The sequence below is a fragment of the Cynocephalus volans genome, chromosome 2, assembly GCF_027409185.1.
Source record: "Cynocephalus volans isolate mCynVol1 chromosome 2, mCynVol1.pri, whole genome shotgun sequence".
Classification (NCBI taxonomy): domain Eukaryota; kingdom Metazoa; phylum Chordata; class Mammalia; order Dermoptera; family Cynocephalidae; genus Cynocephalus; species Cynocephalus volans.
Window position 1 is genome coordinate 180,942,746 of NC_084461.1, and position 10,683 is coordinate 180,953,428.

At 42.3% G+C, this 10,683-nt stretch overlaps 1 protein-coding gene across 1 annotated transcript in view; it reads left to right on the forward strand.

The window, feature by feature from the left end:
• Positions 1–10,374, forward strand: part of SLC15A4 (solute carrier family 15 member 4) — a 35,088-nt gene extending 24,714 nt beyond the window's left edge. Inside the window, exons 6-8 of the mRNA XM_063086290.1 lie at positions 3,779–3,934; positions 5,147–5,305; positions 9,957–10,374. Coding sequence (XP_062942360.1) covers positions 3,779–3,934; positions 5,147–5,305; positions 9,957–10,105 — 464 coding nt within the window. The 3' untranslated portion in view covers positions 10,106–10,374. The remainder of the gene's footprint in view (positions 1–3,778; positions 3,935–5,146; positions 5,306–9,956) is intronic.
• The last annotated feature ends 309 nt before the right edge of the window (positions 10,375–10,683 follow it).

Here is a 10,683-nt window from a genome sequence, read left to right on the forward strand (position 1 = left end):
TTGGTTTCTGTGTTTGTTGGTTCTTTAGGTTGTAGATAGCGTTTTTGTTTGATTGTTTTCTCTTAATGAATGCCTTTTGTATTATACTAGTGGGTTTTGATTTTTCTTGGGTTTTTATGGCAGTGGTAGTTATTTTTCAGGAACCAAACCCAGTACTCCTTTGAGGATTTCTTGTAAGGGTGGTCGTGAATTCCCGCAGTTTTTGTTTGTCTGAGAAATATACTATTTGCCCTTCATTGCAGAAGGATAGCCTTGCAGGATAGAGTATTCTTGGCTGGCAATCTTTGTCTTTTAGTATTTTGAATATATCATCCCATTCCTTTCTGGCTTTTAGGGTTTGTGATGAAAAGTCTGATGTTAGCCTGATTGGGCTCCTTTATAGGTGATTTGACATATCTCTCTTGCAGCTTTTAAGATTCTCTCTTTGTGTCTGAGTTTTGCCAATTTGACTATAACATGTCTTGGAGAAGGCCTTTTTGGGTTGAATACATTTGGAGATCGTTGAGCTTCCTGGATCTGAAGATCTGTGATTTTTCCTATACCTGGGAAGTTTTCTGCCACTATTTTGTTGAATATATATTCAATGCAATCTCCGTTTTCCTCCCCTTCTGGAATACCCATTACTCGGATATTTGAGCGCTTAAGGTTGTCTGATATCTCTCTCAGATTTTCTTTAATGTCTTTGATTCTTTTTTCTTTTTGTCTGCTTGTGTTATTTCAAACAGCCCATCTTCAAGTTCAGAGGTTCTCTCTTCATCTTCGACAAGCCTGCTGGTTAAACTCTCCGTTGTGTTTTTTATTTCGCTGAATAACTTCTTCAGTTCGGCAAGTTCTGCTACATTTTTTTTCAGGACATTGATTTCCTTATACATTTCCTCTTTCAGATCCTGTATACTTTTCCTCATTTCATCATGATGTCTAGCTGAGTTTTCTTGTATCTCATTCAGTTTCCTTAGAATTATCACTCGAAATTCCTTGTCAGTCATTTCAAGGGCTTCTTGTTCTATAGGATCTAGAGTTTGAGATTTATTAACTTTTGGTGGTGTACTTCCTTGATTTTTTGTATTTCTGGTATCTTTTTTTTGATGTTTATTCATTGTGGCAGGGGGTTTCACAGTCCACCGGTTTGAGACTAATAACTAACTAGGATGTTGCTGTGGTTGCTAATTTCATATGGCTCCCTCTGTGACTGCTCAGTTGGCCTCTAGTGCCTTGTGTGTATGGTTGCCTCGGGTCTTGGGCTTCTCCAGGGAGCCACCTTTCTGGTCAGCTTGGACTCTGCTGGGCTGGTGGATCACGTACCACAGGGTGTGTGATCACTGTTGAGCTTTCACTTCCTGTGCAGGACTTCTCCCTGTTCCGTGTGCTCTGGCCCAGGCTGTTGGATCGTGCAGTGGCGACCGCACAGGGTGTGTGGTTTCTGTCGAGTCTCTGCCTCCCTGGCCGCATGTCTCCCCACTCTGTGCGCACTGGGCTGGGCTGGGACGTGTCTTCTGCAACCCTCGTCTATCAGCTGGGCCTTCAAGACCCTGCTCGGCACTGCCTCGCCCTGGAAGTCTACCAGGTTTCTGGTAGGCACAGACGACCGGTCGCTCTGGGTGCCTTAGTAGCACTGTGTAGATCTTTCTCGGGACTTGTTCACCTTTGTATTCCCCCGGCATGGACCGAGTCTAGCGCCCGCCTGCAGTCAGCTCTCCGGCAGGTTCAAGCAGACTTGGGAACTCTTCTACCACACTATTCCCAACCAGAAATTGGTTAGGCGTTTTTCCGAACTGGTGGCCGCAGAGATGGTATCTGCCTCTCAGTAACAGGAAGTTTACCGGGGGCCGGAGTCCAGGGTGTGGTGGAGTGACAGTCGGCCCTGCCCGTACTTCCTTGCCCTCCCAACACTGGCCGGGGACGCCCCACGCCACCAGCCCCGCCAGAGAACCACGGAGGGAGTGGGAGGGGAGGCCGGCCCGCAAGCCCCGGGAAGCCCCGCAATGGGACAAGCAAGTTGGAAGGCTCAGTGAGGAGACGAGCCGAGCCGAGCCGGAGCTGCCAGCACCTGGGAAAATGGAGGCAGCCCCGGGGCGATGAGTGGCCTGGTGATGCAGGCGGAAGCCAGGTGGGCGTCAGCCCCCCGAGCAGGGCCTGGCCAGGGGTCACTCACAGGGCTGTGCCAGGTTGGGCGCTCACTCTCTGCCTCTGGTTTGTCACCTTCCCCGTTCTCAGCTGCCGCTGCCTCGGGCTGCTTGCTCGGTCCTGCGGCGCGGCTCGGGCGCTCCCAGGAATCTTCTTTTATGCTGGCCTGAAACCTCGAATCCTGAATAGGGCAGCTGGCCACCTTCAGCGCGGCCCCGGCCTCCGGGATTCTGTCTGCATCCACAGCAGCCCTGGTGCCGTGTTCCCTGTTTAGAGACTCGCTTTTGCAGCTAAGAAACAGTTCTTTTCCTGCTACATTCTTCAAAGCTGTTGCCTGTAATTGAGGCAGCCTCTCCTGTCGAGGGCAAAGTGGCGGTCAGCCCCCACGACTGGCCACCAGCAGCGGTCCTCCCTTAAGAGATGGCAAGAGGAAGGTCCACAAGTTTCCCAGCTGCCTGAGGCCCAGTGGCCGCCTTTTCCACCTCAGCTACTCCACGCCAACCGCCGCAGCCACCGCCATCTTGAAACCCTAAAGTTCTAAATAGTGTGCCGTCCCCCCCTGGGGCTGAGTTTGCGTTTCTGCATTGGAGGACAGGGGATGAGCATTGAGATCTCCTCTCCTGCCTTCCAGTGAGGAGTCACAGGTTTTATTGATGGAAGGGAGCTGTGGATAGCTGGGAGATCTCTCTCTACTTTGCTCTTTGAGAGTGTTTTCTCTTTGGACTTATCAGTTGAGGTAGGGCTTGGGCACAGATTCTAGAATTTATCTTCTCATCACGCTGTTATATTCTGGTCCTTTCTCATACTCAGGCTTCAAGAGGAGTATTTCCAGTATATTCATTGCATTGCCCTCTTGTTAGAGTCTTGTTCTTCCTCATACTCATGTCTTAAAATAAATGTTTTAATATATACATTAAATATTAGAGTCTATAAGGAATATGTGTTCTTAGAAACAAAACCTGGTGGTCTGTTTAACCTAAGGACTTGGTCCTACAAATTGATGTTTTAAACTTTATTTTGATGGATTTATTTTTTGTTTTCCAGAGAGTAGCTGTTTCTGCTCTTGCATATTTTCCCTATGTCTTTCTGTTGCACTTGACAAACTACCAGTAATTAACTTACATTCTGCAGTAAGAGCACAGTGCTGCTGAGAGCAGAAGTTGATTTGTGAAGTTCAGTATACTTTCTTGCAAAGATTAAACCCACCCCATGCACAGAAACTAACATTATTACTATTAGTTGTTGTAATATAATAAATCCATCACTTTGGGAAAAACATTTCAAAATTTCTTACCTACTGCTAAGTAAAATAGCATTATTCTATTTTTAATAATTTTAAAATTATTTAGCTTTTTCCTACTTCTCTTTTTAAAAGAAACAAAAGTAGTATAGTGAGCAATGCAGGCATTTGAGGATTAAATTAAACAAATGAAATGTAAGGGTTGTGTGATATTACCTCTACTTAACTCACTTAGGAAACTGAAAAGCTGGGGGATTCCTTAGCTCTCTTGGGTTTCTGCGGGTGGGTTTAATTAGGCATTATTCTTTTATACGCTTTTTGGAATCACAAACATCTTAAAGCAACCATATACTTTTTAGTTTAATTGCAGATGTTAATAAAGAAATGCTGTATTAACCTACTTATGACTTCTAGGAATTCTGGAAAGTAAAAGGCTGGACCTTGTTAAGGAGAAAACCATTAATCAGACCATTGGCAATGTCCTTTACCATGCAGCTGATTTGCCGTTATGGTGGCAGGTGCCACAGTATGTGCTGATTGGGATCAGTGAAATATTTGCAAGTATATCAGGTAAGACTTCCTTAGTGTCAGGAGTGTCTGAATTTAGTCACAAAATAATAAGAGCTATGATGTTTTTGTTATACTGTTAGAATATGTTGAGACAAAAATAACATAGTACTTGCATATTTTCTGGCAGGGAGTTCTGGTATAAATATTAATACTATGGTTGAGTTTCTCTTTTCTTGATGTAAAAACAGTATTCCCAAAAATAATTTCATAAAAATGTATTAATTACCTTACCTTATAGGTGCCATAGGAGAGAGAAGAAGAAAGAAAATCGCTATTGAACAGTTTATGCTAGGTCTGGTGCTTCCTAACAAAGCCCTTTGCAGTGATTCTATGATAGCCAACCCTGAGGACATAAATCACAGCTCACAGTTCTTAGTGTTGTTAGTTTAGATTTATGTAAAGAAGCAAATCTAATTTTTAAAAACATGTTCTCACAGGCCTCTCCTTCCCCATTAGTGAGATTCTGGTGGTAAAGACAAGTATATTCTGGGCAGATCTGTTTCTGTCTGCTTGAAGCAGGAGAAAAGAGGAAATTAGTGATATTCAGAGGCTGGATGTATTGTGTGGGTAGCAGAAGGTGGTGGTTTTCACCTCTCTTCCCCTCTCAGAAAATTCATGCAGAACTGGCTAATGAATTTGTGAAGGGAATAAATCACAGCAGAATGGTGTTTCATTTAGAATGCATTGCAGATCTCCACGTCTAGTTATTATAAAAATCTAAATTTATAGATGGACCTGCTGAAATTGTTTTAAAATATATTGCCTTTGAAATAGAATTCTTAAGTAGAGTTCCCATTTTAGTGTTAGTGTATGTGCTTTGTTTTCAAACTCCTGTTACTTGAGAATATAGGAAAATTTTATTTCTTTAACCTGTTTCTTTGCATAAGGAACAAAAAATTCCAAGCTGACAAATCAAATGTTACCTTTAAGTTTGAGAAATAGGAGTTAGTTACCTTTAAGTGTGAGAACTAGGAGTTAACTTTTTTTTAGGAGTTGTTGTAGTGGATAGGAGAATAAGCAAGTAGCTTGTGGCCATTAATTTCTTGAGCTTGAGTAAGTACTGTCTTTATAATAGGGAAGGGATAGTGCCTGCTGGAAGCTCTTAATCCCTAAATTTAACCTGTGCTTATTCTCTTGTATGCAGCAAGAGCATTGATGTGATGCGCCACGGTGCACCTTTCACAAAAACCACCCTCCCTTTTCTTTCCATAGGTCTAGAATTTGCATACTCAGCTGCCCCCAAGTCCATGCAGAGTGTCATCATGGGCTTGTTCTTCTTCTTCTCTGGTGTCGGGTCATTCGTGGGCTCAGGACTGTTGGCACTGGTGTCGGTCAAAGCCATCGGGTGGATGAGCAATCACACAGATTTTGGTAAGAGCCAGCATCCTGTCTTACTGAAAATAAGTGATGGAAAGCCACGTGTACTCAAGCCCACTATGGGAGATTTGCAAATGAGTGAAGTTGTTTTCACATAGATGGGCCTGTGCGAAGAGCTACATGCACACTGTTACTTGTCCTACGTAGGGCCACTTAACGTTATTTTATCTACTCATGTCATTAACAGTTTCTTGAAAGACAAGTAAGTGTTCAAATCCTGGTGTCTAGATCTATCCCAGCTACACCCTGGTAAGCAGCTGCTGCACTGATTGTTATTTACTTGAAATATTCTTAATTAATAGATTGGCTTCTGTACCTTAATGTCTAGCACTGTTTTTACGAGGCAAATGCAATCTGTATCACAAATTTCCCTTTATTTAGTTTAGTTTTGTATTTTCTTTTTCTTTTCCTAATAGAACCTTTTAGTTTTCTGATATTAAAAAGGTAGGAATAGAGAGTAGGTTGCTTTTTTAAATAAACAGATAGTACTCATGATCAGTCATGATGGGATTTTGCAATCAATGCCAGTAGATGGCATCTTGGGCGTTGAACAAAATCACTCACCAAAGATCAGTTTTGCTTTCTCCAGATTTATGATAGCTTTTAAGTGGATGCAGGAGATGAAGGTTTCTTTTCTTTTTTGTGTGTGTGTTTTGTCTGTGAAACCAACCTTATTACTTTTTCTTGTATAATCATGAAGACTTCCTCCGGTTCAGTAGTATTTAGCTACTTTTAGGTTATAATCCCCTTGAATATCTGATGAAAGTTTAGGGACTTTTCTGTAGAAACTGCAGAATTCACAAAGACCTTCCATGATTGAGTTAAAATTCCTGTGGAGTCAATAATGTACTATCCAGAAACCTAAGCCACCACTGTCCCCACGGGCACTTGTCACTGATGTTTTCCAGATGAGGAGCTGCTCCGTGGAAGGCCTGGGACTGGTTCTGAAGAGAGGAGGCAGATCTGGGGCTTTTGTGTTTATTCTCAGCCTCTAGGAGGATAAACCACCTCTGGAGTGATTCCACTTGCACAGCGAGGTGCTAGAACTCTCCTAGGTTCCAGGTGCCACACAGAACAGACATCTTTCAAAGAAAGACTCATTATAGGGACCTAAACTCTATAGTCCTCAAGACATAGGTTCTGGTTCTTTATTTATCTTTTAATGTGTATAAAGGATTGACTTTTTTGTCTTTGTTTCCCAGTAACTTATTTCTCTCATTATTTAACATAATATCCCAAAGTTTACATGTCATTCATCATTTATTTCTGGTAGGTTCTCTGTAAACTTTCCATTGTGCAGTTCGTCTCTAGTATTTGTACATCGGGCCTGGATTCTATTTGTTGTTGTTTTCATGTTGTTTTGCAATATATTTGTAAACAGCCCCCAAACTATATACTCTAGTCATGTACAATAGCTTCTTGTTTTTGCATCGACAAGGAGCATTTGAGGTCCTTCTGTTGCGCAGCCTTGGTGTCCTGTGATGTGGGAACCAACACCAAGGACACAGACACCTGTGCCTCACCTTACTTGGGCGAATGGCTGTCAATGATGTTGATTTGGGGAGAGAATGGGATGAAATGGGACCCCTCATGCTTGCCTATGTAGGAGGAGCATCAGTGCCGGTACCATATTCCCTGCACTTCCTCATCGCATCAGCATTCACATGCGTGACGAAGCAGGCCGTGCTACAGCGGGCTTAGCATGTCACATTGGACACAGGAAGTCACTTCCTATATAGTTACAGGACAATAGCTTTAGGAAAAATTTTCCCAAATTTTTATTGCATTGTTTCCTTCTTTACCTGTCCTCCCTGCAGGCTTTTTCTTTTCTCTATTATTATTATTTAAATTGGGAATAACTTTCATACTATAATGTGTACTAATCTTAAGTGTGCAGCTTGATATGGTTTTAGTCCAGATTAAAATGCACAATATTTTGGAAGCCTTCGTTATTTCTTTTTTTAGTTAATTCCATCTCCTCAAGGAAGATAAATGCTGTTCCATTGTCGGTCACCACAGATCACTTTTGCCTGTAATTGTGCCCTTTTGGACTGTCTTCTTTCGCACAGCACTTATGTCAGTGAGAGTCCTTCCTAGTAATTTGTTCTTTATTATTTCTGAGTAGTGCTCCATCGTACAAGTATGTCAGGATTGATGCGTCCATTCTGCTATTGATGGATGTTTGGGATGCTGCCAACATGGGCTGTTGTGCATAAAGCTGCTGTGAATGTGATTGAACTTGAATGTTGGTGGATAGATACACTCATTTTCTGAGGTCCGGGAGTCCATCTTGTCAAACATTAAAGCCCCAGTGTTTGCTGTCTTTATTATTCTTCTGTCTGTAAAGAGGCCCCAGAAATCACAGGGGGGTTGCTGCTTAGGTGAGGGGTGTCTCTCTGAACATGCTGCAGAATCCCACACTGAGATTGATCCTGACACAGTGTGGCATGCATGTCTGTCTGCTGGCTCTGCACAGGCTAGCACAGTGTACAGTCCACTTGGCCTGACAGCTCTGAGCTTTGGAAGTTTTAAATGACTTTAATTTGTGGACATGCATATTTCAAAACTGGCACATAAAATGATGTGATATTTTGATGACAGTCTTGTCCTCAGGTGCTAATTCTGTATGGTGGTGACGGCTAGCACCAGGCTCTCTGTGTCACCAAGTACCCAGGACAGAGCCTGCTAAGTAGTAAGGGCTCAAGCAATATTTTGAAATACCTGTTGAAAAAATAAAACCTTATTCTTATAGAAATTCAAGGTATTAGCAGGTCTCTTCCCAAATCAATAGACATGGAAATTATTATCTTCTGTAACCTCTATGAATGAATTCTTTAAAAATATGAGTGCTTATTATACAAACATGCATATTATACATATTCATTAATTGTGTTTATTTGATAAGTGCATTGTTACATGTTTATCTAATATTAATGAGTGTATGCTCAGAGAGGAAGAGAAAGGAAGTTTCAGAATAACCCAACTTAAAAAAAGATCCTCAGAATAAAGGAAGTTTCACTTTTTTAAACAAACAAATTAGAATGTGCTTTTGAAGCATATCAGAAAGCACAGCAACTTTCATTTTAAGAGATCAGCTTCCTCTAGTGACATTGCCGACCAAATACATCTGTTTAGAAATGTCTCCGAGATGCTTTTCAGTGGGTGTCAGATGGTGTAAATGGTTCTAAGTCTGTGGGCATGTGGGGACAGAGGTGGCACAGTTGTGGAAGCAGAAATAAGTCTTTGTGACGTGCTTGAGCTGGCTCTCAACGTGTCCTACATGGTTGGGCATGCCATTTTCTACACACATCATGCACGTGTCTACACACTGAGTGGTAGTATCAGCTGGTGCTTTCAGAACTCTCTTCCCCGTTGGAAAGACCTACTACAGGATCGATAGTTCTGGACCTTTGTGTAAAGTGGAGATTATCACAGTGGCACATAACAATAAAGTCTTTATTAGGTACTTTACCTGGACCTTTACTCCTGTGATAACACTCTCTGGTAGGGTAGGGTTTTTCCCATTTTACAGATGAGGAAACTGAGCACAGAGAGCGCAAGCAACTTGGATTTTAACCTTGTTAGTGAGCTCCACAGTCCATGACCTGAACCTCTACACTCTGCAGCCTCCTTGGGGTTTATTGGGAGTTGAACAAAACATTACATATAAAATGCCTCAGTAGTGCTTGGCACAAAGTTGAGTATTGGTATATGTTAGTTAACATTAGTATTAACATATGCAGATATGTCAGGTCTGTGTCAATTTGCAGATGCTAAAGCCTGAAAATGTCTCGGAAAAATGAAAAAACTGAACTCCTGTCTTCCTATAATGCACGGAATACATTTTCCAGCTGTCCACCCTGGCTTGTGGAGGGTACATTGGAGTGTGCTGTTTCATGTCAGTGAACTACGTAGTGAACTGAACTCATGGTTTTCAGGCCGTATTATTGTGCCGCCGTGCTGTTGAAAAGTGTACAGATTCCATTGCCACATTATAAAGAGTATCCACTTTAGGATTTGATACGGAGACAATCAGGTGCTCTTTTTGTTATCTTCATGCTTGCCTTTCTGAAAAACACGAGCTCCACATGGGCATCACCATAAACATAGGAAATTCCCTGATGCTAGTCAAGGGGGTAAACACTGCATGGAAAAAGGCAGGAAGGAAATACACCATACCGTCCAGCACTTGCTGCTGGTGGCAAGAACACAGTAAGGTGACTTTACTCTCCCCATATTTTCTGTTGGTGGGGGTGGTGAACAGATTAAAGGCGACTTAACACTTTTTCTCTTGCCGCTGTCTCTCCAAGGTGGACATGCCACCTGTGTCTCACACTTTGTACCACTCCTCGGCAGCCCCAGGTGTAGGTCTTCCTGAGCACAGGGCTGTGGAGCAGGAGGGGCAGGGCTCACTGTGTGCAGCCTGAATCTAGAGCCTGGTGGAGACAAGTTGACCTTGGGTGACTTGGCCTCTCTGATGCTTTTGGGAACACAATACTTGTGTATTGAGAATTACGGAGGTGTGATTATTGTTTTATCATCACAGTTAAGTCACCCTGACCTTAGCAGGAACCAAATTAAATAGTAAAAGCTTTAAAAATATCTCTAGACATGCAGCTTACATGCCTCTTTTCATTTTCTCTAGGTAATATTAATGGCTGCTATTTGAACTACTACTTTTTCCTTCTGGCTGCTATTCAAGGAGCTACCCTCCTGCTTTTCCTTATTGTTTCTGTGAAATACGACCGTCAGCGATCAAGAGCAAACGGAGTGCCCACCAGCGGGAGGGCCTGACATTTCTGAGGTCCAAGGACAGTTCATTAGACTGTTGTGTCAGTAAATGTCTGGAAGTGCACTGAGAATAGGCAAAATTCTAAGTTGCCGTAAAGTGTCTGACTTTCCTAAAACATGCATGTTGCCTGGATTGGTTTCTTCTTTCCTTCTGCCCCAGTGAACTAGGTAAGTGCCTTCCTGTATTTATCTCCTGGCACGCTGGGCCCTCCTGGAGGAGAAATGCAGATTTTAAGTATGTTGCTTCTCATGATTAAAGGTCTCTCTGTGAACCCTGTAGCTGCGTTTCTTCTTTTACAAGAACACACAAATGGAGACTACACACATGTTGGTTGGCATCCCAGTTTCTTAAACAAGTATTATTATCACTTCATTCCCACAAGCCACACAATCTCACTTTTTTTCTTTTTTTAATTAATAAACATCTACTTATACTGAGGAATGTGAGGATTTTTTTTTACAGATAAAAGTGTGATCAAATGAAATGATTTTATATAAACATCATGTTTATGGTTTTCCTTCATAAGCCACAAATCTTGCCACATTCTTTGGTCCAGGGTGAGAGTGAATATACTTCATCT